The sequence below is a fragment of the Amphiprion ocellaris genome, chromosome 20, assembly GCF_022539595.1.
Source record: "Amphiprion ocellaris isolate individual 3 ecotype Okinawa chromosome 20, ASM2253959v1, whole genome shotgun sequence".
Classification (NCBI taxonomy): Eukaryota; Metazoa; Chordata; class Actinopteri; family Pomacentridae; genus Amphiprion; species Amphiprion ocellaris.
The window spans coordinates 1,018,969-1,035,312 of NC_072785.1; the positions used below are offsets into that span (position 1 = coordinate 1,018,969).

At 40.4% G+C, this 16,344-nt stretch overlaps 1 protein-coding gene across 1 annotated transcript; it reads left to right on the top strand.

The window, feature by feature from the left end:
* The first annotated feature begins 271 nt into the window (after nucleotides 1-271).
* LOC111571261 (potassium voltage-gated channel subfamily S member 3-like) lies at nucleotides 272-4,513 on the top strand. Its single transcript, XM_023274355.3, has 2 exons — nucleotides 272-378; nucleotides 1,202-4,513. Exon 2 carries the CDS (start codon nucleotides 1,254-1,256, stop codon nucleotides 2,547-2,549), a length of 1,296 nt encoding a protein of 431 aa, XP_023130123.1. The 5' UTR covers nucleotides 272-378; nucleotides 1,202-1,253; the 3' UTR covers nucleotides 2,550-4,513.
* Nucleotides 4,514-16,344: the final 11,831 nt, after the last annotated feature.

Consider the following 16,344-nt stretch of genomic DNA (forward strand, 5'->3'; position numbering starts at 1 on the left):
AAAATTAAAAATGTAGTGAGAATAGTGATAGATAAATAATAATTTCCAACTTATTCTCTAGAATGGTTCATCTGATTTGAGACAAAAAAGCAGCACAACCAGACACAGAATCTGCACTGGAAACAACAATCAGCTCTTAAGGAATGACGGCAGCACTTAACCTAAGAGACTATTACATTTTTGCACTGATCCATGTGGCGGACCTTGAGCTCTGGTGCCATATTACGCATCAGACTTCCCGACCGGGGAGATGACGCGCCAACCTGTGCGCCGCTGCGTCCCGCCCTGCGCAGGATCCATCCACCGCAGGCTGCACTGTGATCCACTGTGATCCACTGTTCACTCCGGACTGAGCACAACACAACAGCACATGGCCAGGTAAGCTGCTGCACTCACTTCTCTCAGTTTGTGGGTCAGTGAGATGTGTGAACAGGAAATGTTCTCTTACTGGGTCAGTATGTTGTCAGTATTTGTGTTTTCCAGGGTCAGTTTCATTTGCGCGCAAGATTTCAACACAGTACTTTTTCTTTCGTCCTGTCATGAAGTTGTGTTTAGAGTTTGACGCACTCTTATTGCTGCAGAAATGTGTCAAATCTGACCTTGTCCTGCCATTCACTGCTCTCTGAAACGCTGTATTGCCGTGCTTAATGTAACACAATACGAGGAAGACAGCTGCGCGTTTTAGAGTAAGTAGGAGTGACAGCAGGTATTGATGACTGTTGGTCTAACACTGAATCCCCTGTTTGAATGTAATATACTGGTCACAGGTCATTAAACATCTTATCAGTTAATTATAATTATCAGTTCATCCTTATGTAGCCTAATTTAATTAAGTAAGCCTGTTGTCCCTCTGTTCAGGTTCATTTTGTTGTCTGCTTTTTAGAGTATGGCACTATTGTTAGTCCGGTACAAATCCATCCAATATGCAGTGCTTCTAGAATGTATAGTACATGCAACTTGTGGCACAAATGTCACAAAATCAATTTTTTGACGTTGAATGGAAATATATTAATATATTATATTCATCTCCACACCGCAACTAAAAAGTGCTGAGGCAGTGATGCTGACAATCCATTACAGGGTGTCACAGAAACCCAGATGGAACCCAATACTCGATGGCACCGATGTAACGCTCTTCAGTGTGATCAAATGACACACAAGAAAGTGTGAGGTGAGCTAATTACAGTGTGTTTGTGTGCAGACAGCGACGCCTCTGAGATTTGCACCGGGGATCAGTGAACAGCAGCTTCACCATGGTGTACGGTCAGGTCCTTCACCAGCCTCAGGACTGCTTCATTAACGTCAACGTCGGAGGCTTCAAACAGCGAATGGACCAAACGGTTCTAAAACGGTTCCCTCAGACACGCCTCGGTCGTCTTCTGTGTTGCAGCTCCAAAGAAGCCATCCTGGAACTTTGTGATGACTTCAGTCCCTCTGACATGGAGTACTACTTTGACCGCAGCCCCAGTTTTTTTTGTTATGTTCTCAACTTTTATCTCACAGGGAAAATCCACCTGGTGGATGGGCTGTGTGTAGTCTCATTTTTCCAAGAGATTGAGTATTGGGGCATCAAGGAGCGTCACCTGGACTTGTGCTGCAGCAACAAATTCCATGAACTGATGGAGCTTGCTGACAATCAGCACTGGGATCAGATGAGCGATGAGATGCAGCTGCACAGTTTGGGCTCTTCTGTTGAGGAGCTGTCAGTTTTGGAGGATGACACAAAAATGTTTGAGGGCACCTGGTGTGCAAATGTCCGCAGGAGTATTTGGATTCACCTTGAGAATCCAGGTTTCTCAACTCCAGCCAAAGCAATAGCTGTAGCATCCCTCAGTGTGATCATCGTCTCCATTGTGGCCATGTGTGTGCACAGCATGCCAGACTTCCATCAGGTGGACCTCGATGCAAAAGAGATTGAAAGTCCAGTACTGACTTTCTTTGAGAACCTCTGCGTCCTCTTCTTCTCTGCTGAGTTTATTATTCGTTTGGTTGTTGCACCATCAGCCAAGAAGTTCTTAAGCAGCCCTCTGAACATTATTGACTTATTGTCAATTCTGCCCTTCTATGTCACTTTAGTCTGTGATATGATGAACGAGGACGAGAACACAGACCTGGAGAATGTCGGCAAAGTAGCGCAGATCTTGAGACTGATGCGAGTGTTTCGAATTTTTAAACTGGCTCGTCATTCGGCCGGCCTTCGCTCTCTTGGTGCTACGCTGAGACACAGCTCTCGTGAAGTGGGGCTGCTGGTGCTTTTCTTGTCTGTGGGAATTTCTATGTTTTCTGCTCTCATTTACTTTGTAGAGAAAGAAACGGAAGAGTCGGAGCTGCAGACCATGCCTATTGGCTGGTGGTGGGCCACCATCAGCATGACCACAGTAGGCTACGGGGACACATTCCCAGTTACCTTAGCTGGGAAGCTGATAGGAACTCTGTGCATCATCTGTGGACTGCTGATTGTGGCTCTGCCCATTACTAACATCTTCAACAAGTTCTCCAAGTTCTATCAGAAGCAAAGACACTTAGATCTGAAGAGAAACAACAACTGACATCTCTCCAGCATGTAGAGCTGTGGTCAATAGGTCGACTGATATGGTTTTTCCAGGACCGATGCTAAATATTAGTAATCAAAGAGACTGATAAGTCATAGCTGGAACCGAAACACATTCATCGTTCATTCACTCATTCATCCAGGTCCTAGTGATCCTATGATCTGGATGGCTACAAGTGAGGCCACTTACTGTCAGTTGAAATTCTTAGGATTTACAGTAAAAACTAAAATCTTGGTGTCAACATGTAAAACACCTGAAACTCCAGTGCAAACCTTTATTAAAATGTCTTTACTTACTCATGTTATACATACGTTTAATTTGAACAGAGCTTTTCAACTTTTGTCATTCAGCATTAATCGTGAAATTACTCATGACATGTAACCAATCAAATCATGCTGTGGGCGGGACATAGAGAGACGACTGCATCAGGGCCAAAATAGGGCATTTTAAAAATAATTGTTTTAATCTGGAATTGGTTTTAAATAGGAAGATGCTATTAATCAGAAAACTGATGAATATCAGTTCCAATAGGCCAGGTCAACCCCTAGTGTGTTCTGCAGAGTACCAGGACACAGCTCAAGAACTTTTAACCCCACAAACTCATTCATCAATCACATCCCCTGAGAGGATTAGCAGACACATGGAGCTTTCAAGTGACGGTAAATCAGGATTGGGTTTGGTTCACCATTTTCTGTGAGCAAGGTCAAAAAGTTAGCTACCAAATAAATTGCATGTGACCTAAATAAATGGGGGGGAAAGTTTTGTCTTGTTTTTTTGTAATTTTGAATGAATCAAATATTCCTCTGGTCTATAAAATTAGAGAAATTCACCCAAAATATTCATCATGACATTAATTCTAAAGCATTTAACCAATAACCAGTAGGGCAAAGATACTCAATGTGGCATCACTGAGGACAAAGAAAACCAAGATTTAGAAATCGTAAATTTCTGGTATTATGGCTTTCAAGAAGACAAACAAATCAGCTGCACAGTAAAATCCATTTAAACATAGATCACGTTAGCCACCATTAGCTGCTAGTCATAGCAGACCAAGCATGACATCTTAAACCATTGGTGTGCTTTATTGCTTCTAATGTAAACTTTCCATTTGTAAGGGGGGGAATAATCTTTTAAGTAATAATTTCAACAGAAAAAGACACAACAATTTTTTCACCTAATTACTTTGCCAAGGAATGTGTTTGTTTGTCTGTCTACAACAAGTGAGAGCCACTAAATGGGGCATGACAGTTATGTGATGATCGGCATACGTTTGTCGTTAATCTGTCTGTCTGTCTGTTAGCAACATTACTCAAAAACAGACAAACGGATTTGGATGAAATTTTCAGAGAAGGTCAGAAATGACACAAGAACCAAGTGATTAGATTTTGGCAATGATGCAGCTTATAGTCTGGATCCACGGATTTGTTAAAAATTTGTGTACCATTGCGAGATAGTGGCACGGCGTCAACGTAACTATGACAAGTGAACACTACATCAGCTGGCTACTGACCATCACATGATTGCGATCCTACAACAAATCCACCACTGCAGGCCATGAATTGTTTAAAGATTTCATCCGCCAGAAATCATCGGACTGAGCAGCCTTGGAGGAGTACTGCGCTCTCTGATTGTTTGATTGCTGCTGTCAACTCTAGCAGTATGCTGGATATGACACAGCATTGTGTATTTGTTAGTGTCCTTAGTTCCAGCCATACTGCACCAGTCATCCTCTGCTATTGATCTGTGTCTCTGTTGTATTTTGTTTCAAAATGCTTTTAATTGCTTAATTCAGAGAGAAGCCTCCTGCTGCGTGCAGGGTCATCAGTGTAATGAGCTTTTCATCAATGTGCCTGGGTCAAGAGTCAATAATCATCCTTAGAAAGTGCTGAATTCACAATCCATCCCACAATACATATCGATAGTCTTTAAACAGAGAAGAATAAAGCTGACAATAAAATTTCTGTGTCAGGTTTGTGGTATTATTGTTTCCAGGATTTAATTTTCCTTCATTGAGCTGATAGATCTGTCCTGTTTCTGCAAACTTTGGATCATGCTGGGATTTAATCCTCTCCCTCTTGCCGCAGTCACCTTCATCAACACTATGTATGTGCGGTGTATCTGTATTATCTGTTCCACAGATAAGAACGTACCAATCAATAAAAACAGGTCAAACATCTGAGCTGCCCTCCAAAGGATGCCAATACTGTGGACAGCTGATTTTAGTCCAAATCATGGCCTCTAACAGACTGTCTGATGAAGTGGTGATCTGTAGTCAGATTAGTGTCACAGGCTGCTGATAGCATTTTTAGTGCAGCCGTCAGCTGCCAGGGAATTTCTAAGTAGATTGTGGCTTCAGCGCTTAAATAAATGTTCACATCAGCACACAGGGGCATGGTCACCTTTTCTGCTTGGCTTCCTCCTCCTGTGGCTTTCCTTTAGGCTTAAAGTCACACAGTATTGTGCTCTGATTTAGTTCATTGCTTCGGTCTTTCTGACTGAACATCACTGTCAGCAATATCTGTGATCATCTCAGCACTGAAGGTCAGCCAGGTGATTCTCTACACAGGAACAGAGAGATTCTTTCTGCGCTGTTGGGTCACTTTAATCACTTAAAAACTCTAAAAGCTCACACATGAGATTGACATTATTGACAGGATGCATGTTAACTGCTAACATGCAGGGAAGATGACGCGCTGAAAAAAGTCCACAGGAGGAAAAGTTGCTGCATTATAGAAACGAAACAGCTTAGTTCTGATTACTAAATTATATCTGAGCATTGTCACACTAGTTGATTGGGTGACAGTGATAATAATAATTCTTAATGGTGAGTAATCAGCACACTGTTGGGGTCAGTAACCACATTTTTGAAATATGCAGCTCGAGAGCCAGAAACACCTGCAGAAAGTTTCAGAGACAGAGGACAGAGAGGACAATCATAAACTACAGGACAGAGGACACAATGTTAATAACAGGATATAGTGGCATAAATGGATGGAGAGTGAAGGAGGAGAGGAGCAGTGCATCATGGGAGCTCCCCCACCGGCCTGAGCCTAAAGCAACTGTGACGTCACCTGTTGGTTTGCAGATCGTTGTTTTGAAGCCTCAAGTCTGAAATTTAGCCGTTGACATCTTGGTCTTTCGAAAAAGTGAGGGATGTGGTGGTGACCTATCAATCACAAGCTGGTACTGCCCTAAAACACATCCTGATATCTTGTATGTTTACTTTAAATGCAAACCATAATGTATAAAGTAAATATCACACTATATTGAAGGTGACTTCAAACTAGTGTTTGAGACTAAAAACTCATTAGGAAAATGTTTACTGAGGTAACAAATCAAGTGACAAGTAGAATTTTCTCATTTCTATTTTTGCGAACAGAGGAGTAGTCCCCTGCTGGCTGTTAGACAACTTCATCTTTCAGACCCAGAGGCTACGCCCATCCAATCTCTAGGAATCTCAAAGTCAGTGATATTGCTACATGTTCCATTTTCCCATTTCCCTAAACAAGTGCTTGAAAAATGCTGGTTTCAGTTTCACATTTTCCGAGTGTTCATTTCGTCTCAGTGTTTCAGAACCTGAGAATAGACCAGCTTACAATTATATTTCGAGATCAGGGGTTAAATGTTCAGTTATCTTGAGACAGCAAACCTCATTTGCTCATGATAATGGGTTAATTTAACTCTAGAGAAAACGAAAGGCTGATTTCTGAAGATTACAAAACAATTTATCACTTGAAAACAACTTCTGTTTTCTTGAGATTACAGGAGAATTACTTGAAAATCAGAGTTAGTTCCTGGAGGATCATTGTCATGATCATCTCTCGACCATCTCAACGTCACTGAAGTCCACACACCTGTCAAGTTACAGTTGGGCTGGTCTCCCCCTTAAATGAAAGGGACTATTGTGAAAGTTATCTGAAACAAAAAGACACAATCCAATCTGTGCCTGTGTTAGACTGTGATGTGTTGATAGATACCTTCTCACCCTTTGATCTGACATTTTTAGCTTAAATCAGTCGATATAGTTGCCAAAATGCCATCTCTGCATACAGTGTGTGACCATCAAAGACATATTTATAAAGCACTTAATTTAGCTCGTTTCTCATTATTCCTAATAATAAGAATGTGAAACGAATAGCTGCTGCTGTCTGTCTTTCAGCACCAAATGAGAGCAGTAGTCCACTTCATTGCTGAATTAGTAATAATCCACTCTAAACATGTCTTTGTATCTCTGAGTGCTACAGTTCATACGTTAGCTAACCCTTTAATCTTCTGTTAAGAAAAGTATGAAGGAAAACCAAATCTCTTTGCAAGAACAGCATGTATGCTGGTCACTTGTGATGAATCGCTCTCATGTATGAATCACATATCAGTAACAGGCAAATTTTACTCATGATCTATGACAATTAATATTTTTTTTTTTATTAAACGTATGACAAAAAAACAGTACATTGTCAGCATTTTAGAGACAGTGAATAACCACAAATTAGTCCATAATATAGATAAACCTAAATTAATTATTTTCACTGGGGTCAAACATACTACACCGGTCAAAAGTTTAAAAAAAAAAAAAAAACAATTTTTCCAGTTATTTATTGGAAATTATACATGTTGATGTTTCATTGTACTTTGAAATTGAAGCATAGAACAAAGAAACAAAGTTTAAAAAAAAAAAAAAATAAATTTAGAAACCAAAATGTATTCTAAACTTTTGACTCATCAAAGAAACCACCTTTGGCAGATATAGCAGCTGAACACACTCGTGGAAATTCTTTCCACAATGGAAATCAAATATTCTTCAGAAAGTTCTTCCAGCTCTGTTGCAGAAGTTTCCATAAATGTGTGGTTCTTGTAGGTTCTTTGCTTTCACTCTTCTATCCAGTTCATCCAAACCAGCTCCATGAGGTTTAAGTCTGGAGACTGTGCTGCCACTCCATGTTTTCAAGCTCACCATCTGGTTCTTTGTTCCTAAGGTGGTTCTGGCTGAGCTTGGACTGATGTTCTGGATCATTATCTTGCTGTAGGATGAACTCCTGACCAACTAGAACATACCAGAGGGTTCTGCATGGAGCTGCAGAATGCTGTGGTAGCTGTTTAGGTTCAGGGTTCCTCTCACTCTGTACAAGAACCGACCCTAGATCCAGCAGAACAGCCCCAGACCATCATGCTTCCTCCTCCATGTTTGACAGTTGAAGTCACACAGTGAGGAACCATCCTGTCTCCTACTCAACGGTGGAGAAAAATCCTGTGTGATGAACCAAAGAGTTCAGATTTTGATTCATCAGTCCATAATACCTTCTTCCATTCTTCAGTAGTCCATTGGTGGTGTTTCATGGTCCAGGAAAGCCTCTTTTTCTTATTCTGACGTCTTAGCAACGGCTTTCTGCTGCAACTCCACCTGTCAAACCTGCAGCTCCAAGTCTTCTCTCCACAGTTAAACTGAGACTTCTTCCTACGACCACTATGAAGCTGATTGAAGCTGTTGTCCTGTGAGCTCCTATCACCAAGCTGTTGACTCTCACAAACTGGTCTTCTGGTTCTGTTGTGGCTTTGGTTCTTCCAGACCTCTTCCTGTCAGAGTCTCCTCCAGTTTCTGAGCCTTTTGATGGTGAAGAAAACTGGACTCACTGACACCTTGACTTTGTTCGCAATCTAGCTGTAGGAACGACCTACATTTTCAAGTGTTATGATGATCTGCCTCTCTTCTATTGTTAATTACCTTTTCCTCTCCATTTTTTATAGCAACACATGACTTTCTGCAGTACAACACTGTTCTAATAATGCTCTGGAGGGTATGTTCCAACACTACTTTTATGTAGACAGAGGGGGTTGGAAGGAATCTAGAAAAGTTGGGACACCTGTAGGATTTGGTAGCACCAACTTTCAAGGATCGATCAACCTCCATTGCTGTCGAACAGCTTTAAGTTGTTCACCCATTTCCTGTTCCCTGAAAAAGTCCTTTTTGTATAATTCTGAAATGTACATTATTTTTTTAGTTTTGGGTAACTTTACCTTTTTTCAACCTCTCAGTTCACCACTTACCTTTGTACCATTTCAAGCTATTAATTGGACTTGAAGTACTTGAATTACTTGAAAACTGAAAAAGTTAGGGTGTTCTAACTGGTAGTGCATTTATTATGACAATCTTGTAATCTCTACAAATAGTGAAAGAATCACACAGTACAAATATCTTGATCTTGGAATTTGAATCAAATAGAATCTGACATCTAAATATTGTGTCCACACTGGTGAATTAACTAAGACATGATATTGCTTTGTTTTACATAAATAAATAATGTTTGTCAGTGCATTGCTGAAAAATGTTTACAAATGCTAACTTTTCTATCAATACTGAATTACAGTGATATGTTATACATGCCTCGGCTGTTACTTTAAGCTCTTGGACACTGCATTAAGGTTTATTGCTAATGACGGTTCAAACACTCTGTGAGCTGTATGCTGAGGCTGGGTGGCCCTCCCACTAAACAGATACTGGGTCTTACTCATTTATAAGGCCCTAACTGGTTTTTTGTTCCTCACTTTACTTCATTACCGTCTTTTAATGCGGGCTCTTACCAAACACACTCCAGTGATTGGATTACTCTGCTGGCACCGGTTGTTTTTACTCAGCTGGGAATATCCAGTTTTAATCAATGTACACCTACAACCTTGAATAATTTGCAGAACAAACTAAAGCCTGGCTCATTTTTATCCTCAGGATAATTCTGCTTTTTAATCCCATCTTATAATATTTTATTTACAGCTGTTCTTGTTTTAGTTAATTCATTTGTTTTTCATTTTCCAAAGTTCCAATGCATCTTCTAACTTGGCCTTTTAATATTTGTATTGTTATAAATATCCAAGTTTCTTATTTGCATGCCTACATTTTCCTCTCACTCAGCTATATGGTAAATGAGTTTAAATGAAGGATAAATGAATGAATGAGCATGTTTTCAGGGGAGCTGCTGTCTCATTACACTCTTCCTGGCTCTACTGTAGTTCACACAATGACAAACACAAGAAATAACCTTCAGTTTCTTGTGACAACAAAGTAATCAACTCATTATCTGAAAAAAAAAGCAAGCATTTGAAGATAAATAGATAAACCGTCCTGTTATCATCAGAATAAACAATAAAAAGAATTGCAAATATGGTCGTTCTCGGCTTTCACATTACGCAACACACATCTGACGTAGTATTTCTAGAAAAGCACAAGTGTAACTGATTTATTAATGATGGCTGCATGCTGTTTAGTTATTCCAGTTTCAGGGTCCAGATGCTGCTCGTGCTTGTTTTCTGCTGTGCCTTACTGGTCACATCAGAAGACCTTTTCCAGTCTGTATTCTAGGCTCCTGGTGTTCTTACAGACTTTTGAAATGTCAAGAATCAAGAAGAATCAAGAATCTTTAATTCTTTTTAACAAAAAATTTTGATTGATGACTCCCAGCTATTAGATAAAAAGATAGAAAAAGCACACTGTCATGATCCCTGCTCCTGTTTCTCTCCTTCATTCTCCCTCCTGGTCTCTCCTTCTTCCTCCTGTTCTCTCTGTATCTGTCTATCTCTTTTGATCTGTCTCTCTTTGTCTCCCTCTGTCTGTCTGTCTGTCTGTCTGTCTGTCTGTTGTCTCTCCCTCCTGTCTCTCTCTCCCTGTCACTCGCCCTCCCTGCATCACCTGCTTCACCTGTCTGCACTCAGCTGATTACTGCAGGTGACATGCATTGCAGTAATCAGCTCACCTGCCCACAATATCAGCTGCTCACTATTTAAGCCTTGTTCATTCACATACACTCTGCTGGATCATAAAGACTCACATCCCCACTGAGACTCTGTTTCCCACCTTTGGACTTCGTTTTTGCCCCCTGGATTACTCCACATGGACTCTGATCTTCTCTCTGATTCTCACCAGCCTTACTTCTGTCTCCAGCCTGTTGTCCTGTCTCATCTCCATCTGCCCCTGGGTTCCCTCAGCTTGTTGCCCCCTCTGTGTTCAGTTTCCCCCATCTTGTGAGTACCCCTCCTGAGCTTAGTTTTGTTAATGCAATTTAGTTTTGTAGACTTCTGTTTTTGTATTCATGGTGTTGGTTTGTAGAGTTTAGAGTAGTTTGGTTTTGTTCTGTCCCACTAGTTCAGTTCTCTGTTCATGTATTGGTTTAGTTATCTGGTTAAATAAAACTCTTTGATTTATTAACTTGTCTGCCAGTTTTTTCTGTGTCTGCGCTTCGGTTCTCCAGCTCCCCCTGTAACAACACTATATACACATAAAATAAAAATCCTCAAAAGATATAAACATGTAAACAGAATTAGTACATATGAGCAGTAGGATGGGTGGTGAAGTGCACTCCAGTGCAAGACTCAGTTCTTTATTGCACATAGTTTGTGTGTGCAGGAGGAAAATGGATGAACAGCTCTGGGATAAAAATTGTTTTTCAGTCTGGTAGTTTAAGTTTTTGTGTTCTTGTACCGTTTGCCTGAGGAAAGCAGAACAAACAGTCCATTTCCCAGGTGGGTGGGGTCGGCACATATATTGAGTCCAGGTCTGGAAGAGAACTTCCCACAATCCCTTGTGCTGTTTTCACCACCTGGACTAAGTCCTTTCTGTCCTGAGCTGTTCAGCTTCCGTACCACACTGTTGCACCGAGGCAGAGGATGCTTTCGATTATGGCTCTGTAGAAGCTTGTCAGGAGCTGAGGGAGAGACCAGCATGTTTCAGCTTCCTAAGGAAGAAGAGTCTTTGTTGAGCCTTCTTTACTAGCTGAGCTGTGCTCAGGGACCAGGACAGGTCAGATGTAATGTGGACGCCCAGGAACTTGATGCTGTCAACAAGTTCCTGGGTGTCAACACTAATGCAAAAGTACTGTTCCAGCTCAGACTCTACATCTAACCAAGTATAGACCGAATAACCTGAAATGTTCTCGATCTGCCCATGTTAGCTGAAGTGTGTAGGAATTTAAATTTGTGATCATTCGTAACTGTCAATCAGGTTTTTTTCTCTTGAAAAAAGTCTATTTATACATCATTAAACTGAGACTATTTAGTCACAGCACAGTGTGTTACAATTGTGTTAAAATGTGAACACCAGACCTCTGCTGAGCTGCTCTGTCAGCAACAACACTACTGTTCTAATTACAAATGGTCCTCCAGAGTCTGGACTGTGAAGATGAACTTGTCCTCTGCTCTGAAGTGTCTGCTGTGATATATAGGTACTAAGGAAATAAGTTACAAAATACTGTCATGTAGAACAACTTTTTTAGATGCTGCTGACTTGCAGGACAAATATTTACATTTTTTTGAGATTATTCTTACAACATTAGTTAATATTATATACTGCTTTTAATACAAATGATCCTGATTAGGTAAAAAGATAAGATCTACTTTATTCATCCCGGAGGAAATTATTTTGCCAGAGTACAATAAACAAAGGTTAGTGGAATATACACAATTACACAGAGGTTAGTAGTAAAATAGAAATTACAAAGTAAAAAATGCAAAGTTTCTAAAAGTGTTTGTGTGAAGTGTCTTAAGTGTGTAAAGTGTCTAGAAAAAATAAGAATAAAAATAAATAAGAAAATAAAATCAGATAATACAAGTACAAGATGTACAAAATGTACAAAAAGTCATGCAGTGTTCTTCCAAGCGACTAAAATTTTAATGTATTTGATTACTTGTCAATACACAAAAAACATACGCAAAAACACCCCATTTCTACATCACAGACTATCATCGGCCACTTTATTAGGTACACCTGTTCAATAGCTTGTTTACATAAATAGCTAATCAGCCAATCACATGGTCACAACTCAATACATTTAGGCATGTAGATGTAGTCAGGACAACTTGCTGAAGTTCAAACAGAGCATCAGAATGGGGAAGAAAGGCAATTTAAATTATTTTGAATGTGGCATGGTTGTTGGTGCCAGACAAGCTGGTCTGAGTATTTCGGAAACTACCGATCTACTGGGATTTTCACACAAAACCATCTCTAGGGTTTCCAGAGAAAAAAAGAAAATATCCAGTGAGCAGCCGTTGTCTGGACAGAAATGCCTCGTTGATGTGAGAGGCCAAGGAAAATGGGAAAACTGGTTGGAGATGATAGAAAGGCAACAGTAACTCAAATAATCACTTGTAACAACCAAGGAATGCAGAATAGCATCTCTGAACCACAACACATCCAAACTTGAAGAAGATGAACTACAGCAGCAGTAGACCACACCAGGTGCCACTCCTGTCAGTTACGAACAGGAAACTGAGGCTACAATTCACACAGGCTCACCAAAATTGGACAACAGAAGATTGGAAAAATGTTGCCTGGTCTGATGAGTCTCCATTTCAGCTCCGACCTTCAGACGGTCAGAATTTGGCGCAAACAACATGAAAGCCTGGATCCATCCTGCCTTGTGTGAACGGTTCAGGCTGGTTGTGTAATTATGAGAGTGATACTTTCTTGGCACACTTTGGGCCCCTTAGTACCAACTGAGCATCATTTAAACACCCCAGCCTACCTGAGTATTGTTGCTAACCATGTCCATCCCTTTATGACCACAGTGCACCATCTTCTGATGCTACTTCCAGCAGGATAATGCACCATGTCACAAAGCTCAGATCATCTCAAACTGGTTTCTTGAACATGACAGTCGGTTCTCTGTACTCCAATGGCCTCCACAGTCACCAGATCTCAATCCAACAGAGTCCTTTTGGGATGAGGTGGAACCGGAGATTGGCATCATGGATGTGCAGCTGACAAATCTGTAGCAACTGTGTGATGCTATTATGTTGATTTGGACCAAAATCTCAGAGGAATGTTTCCAACACCTTGTTGGAAGTATGATACGAAGAATTAAGGCAGTTCTGAAGGCAAAAGTGGGTCCAACCTTTTACTAACAAGGTGTACCTAATAGAGTGGCCGATGAGTGTACACTATAGTGACATTACATCATGCTGTGCACCTGGGATACCTGGTACAAAAGCTCAGTTATACTGTGCATACACATGCACTGAAGTTGTATTTATCTCTTAATACAGTCTAATCCCTAAGATCAAATCTCAGCGTTCTACACGTCTGTGTTAATGACATCCTCCATTTACAACTTGATACTTGTGCTTAAGTTGGTGTAGATGAATGGATTCGACCTAGTTTTTGTCTGAAAGTTCTAACAAGCATTTGATACATTTTGATCTATTATGTAAGTGAACATCTCTCTATGATACTTTGTTATCTTAAAGTAGAATATCACATGATAATAAGAAAATATATGCAAAAATAATTAATCGTTTTATAATTCCTGCAGACTCTTCATAACTTTGTTCCAGCACAGGCTCTAGAAAGTGAATATTTAGAAGCATGTACAACCAAAAATCTGCCAAATGTGACTAAACATTTTCATTGGTCAGACAGTGTGAGTGGGATTTAGCAGGTCTGCCTCAGGTCAGGCCGTTAGTCTACAGGTAGGAGTGACAGAAAATATCACAGGTTCAGGCAGGTTAGATCAAAAAGTGACAAAGCAGCTGGTCTGAGTTATGAATAATTTATATTGTGTGCAGCAGGTTCTGCTGTGATTAGGCTGCTAGTCCTCTTTGTCATCCCCTCCCTGTCTCTCTGTTTCTACCACATCCACTACCAGAGGATGCAGGTCCTCTTATGCCCTTTTGCTGTTTGCCACTTGTGACTTCACTGTGTGTTTCGTCATTACTTTAATACACAGCTACTAAAAAAAAAAAAAAAAAAAAAAAAGAATACAGTTAAGGGATCCTGCAATAGGAGTTGCAAGTTGACTGATCCATAGTTTTGCAGGTTGGGTGGAGCAAAATGGTTCTGCTATCAGGTCGGGTGGGCACAGGTATTAAATAATAATAATAAGAAGAAGAAGAAGAAGAAAAGCACGCAGAGTGCAGTACTCCACCAAGGCTGCTCAGTCATTGTATCATTTCCGACGGATGAAACTTTTAATAAAAAATTGTGCTGAACACAGGCATGTGTTCTGCATGTGTACATTACATCCGGATACCGAATCACATGATCTAAATATGTAGTGGGCAGTGGGAATTGATGGGACTCGGAAACACCCACACAATTTAATCAATTGTTCCTTGTGTCATTTCCAACAGAAGTCCCGATAAGTCCGCAGCGGTTGATTTGTTGTAGGATCACAATCATGTGATTGTCAGCAGGCAGCTGATGTAGTGTTGGCTCATTGTCATAGTTACAGTAACACTGTGACACTGTCTCGCAATGATACAGAAATGTTTAACAAATCGGTGGATCCAGACTATAAGCAGCATCACTGCCAAAATTGAATCACTTGGTCCTTGTGTCATTTCTGACTTTCCCTGAAAATTTCTTCCAAATCTGTTAGTCCGTTTCTAAGTAATGTTGCTAACAGACAGACAAACAGACAGACGTAAGCCGATCGTCACATAACTCCACCATGTTCCAACAGCAACAACAACACTAATAATATGAATAATAACAGGCTGCACAGTGGCTTGGTGGTTAGCACCATCACCTTGCAGCTAGAAGTTTCTTGCTTCGCATCCCGACCTGAGATCTTTCCCGTCGCTGATGTGGATTAAGCAGTGTACAGATAATGAATGGATAATAATAATAAAAATACCTTCATTTAGTTCATACAAAGTGCACGCTGGGTTATTTCTCAGACTGGTGTGATTTATTCCTCTGCTCCTTTCTCTTCCTCACTGCTGCGCTGTTTTGACTTTCAGGTGTTTCTCTTGCTTGTCACTGGTCCTTATCTTTGAGTCGCTGCCATTTGCAGTTCTGCAGCTTGATGACATCTCGTGTAAAAGATGATTGTACAGGAGATGTATTTATGACATTTGTTACTGCTGGTTTAGCCAAACTGGTTTTTACTATTTGCCTTACTAGAGACAGTAGTAAAGTACAAAATTTGTCTTTGTTGGTGTTGCTACATTCTGCTAATGATGTTTATGTTGATTTTCTAGCTTCAGAGCTCTACCTGTTCCCTGCTGTTACAGAATATTATCACATCTCATTTCACATCGCAGCAGGACTCCAGCTGAGATATGCAAAAAGACAATGCCACAGTGCTGTAATGTTTTTGTGACAGACAAAGTCTTACTCCTCTGATGCAGATATCGTGTCTGGGACATCAGGTACTTTAGTTTCATTTGGAGGATGTAGGTCAGTAGCCCTCTAGAATTATGAACACAGCTGACCAGTCAGTAGCAAACCCACATCTACTTCCTGCTGTTAGCTCCACATTCACTGTCAATATAGCTCATTCAAAAGTTTGGGGTCACCCAGACAATTTCATGTCTTCCATGAAAACTTCCACTTTCATCCATGTGCTAACATGGATGAAAGTGCACAAGGGTTTTCTAATCATCAATGAGCCTTTCAACACCATTAGCTAACACAATGTAGCATTAGAACACAGGAGTGATGGTTGCTGGAAATGTTCCTCTGTACCCCTATGGAGATATTCCATTAAAAATCAGCTGTTTCCAGCTGGAATAGTCATTTACCACAAAAGCAATGCATAGACTGGATTTCTCATCAATTTAATGTTATCTTCATTGATTAAAAAAAAAATGCTTTCCTTTCAAAAATAAGGACATTTCTAAGTGACCCCAAACTTTTAAACGGTAGTGTGTATTCTCAGCCTTTAGTGCTGTCTTTCTGTGGGAGAGGAGCTGTCAGTTTATTGCATGATGCTTTTTCTCTTTCATTTGTTATTGTGACAATAAGCAGTGATCGTTTCAAATAAATCACAGTGTCACTGCATCCTCTTGATAACAACACAATGCAGAAGTCCAG

What these genes read in the sequence shown, in the direction of transcription:
- LOC111571261 (XM_023274355.3), top strand. Translation starts at nt 1,254, where the DNA reads ATGGTGTACGGTCAGGTCCTTCACCAGCCTCAGGACTGCTTCATTAAC.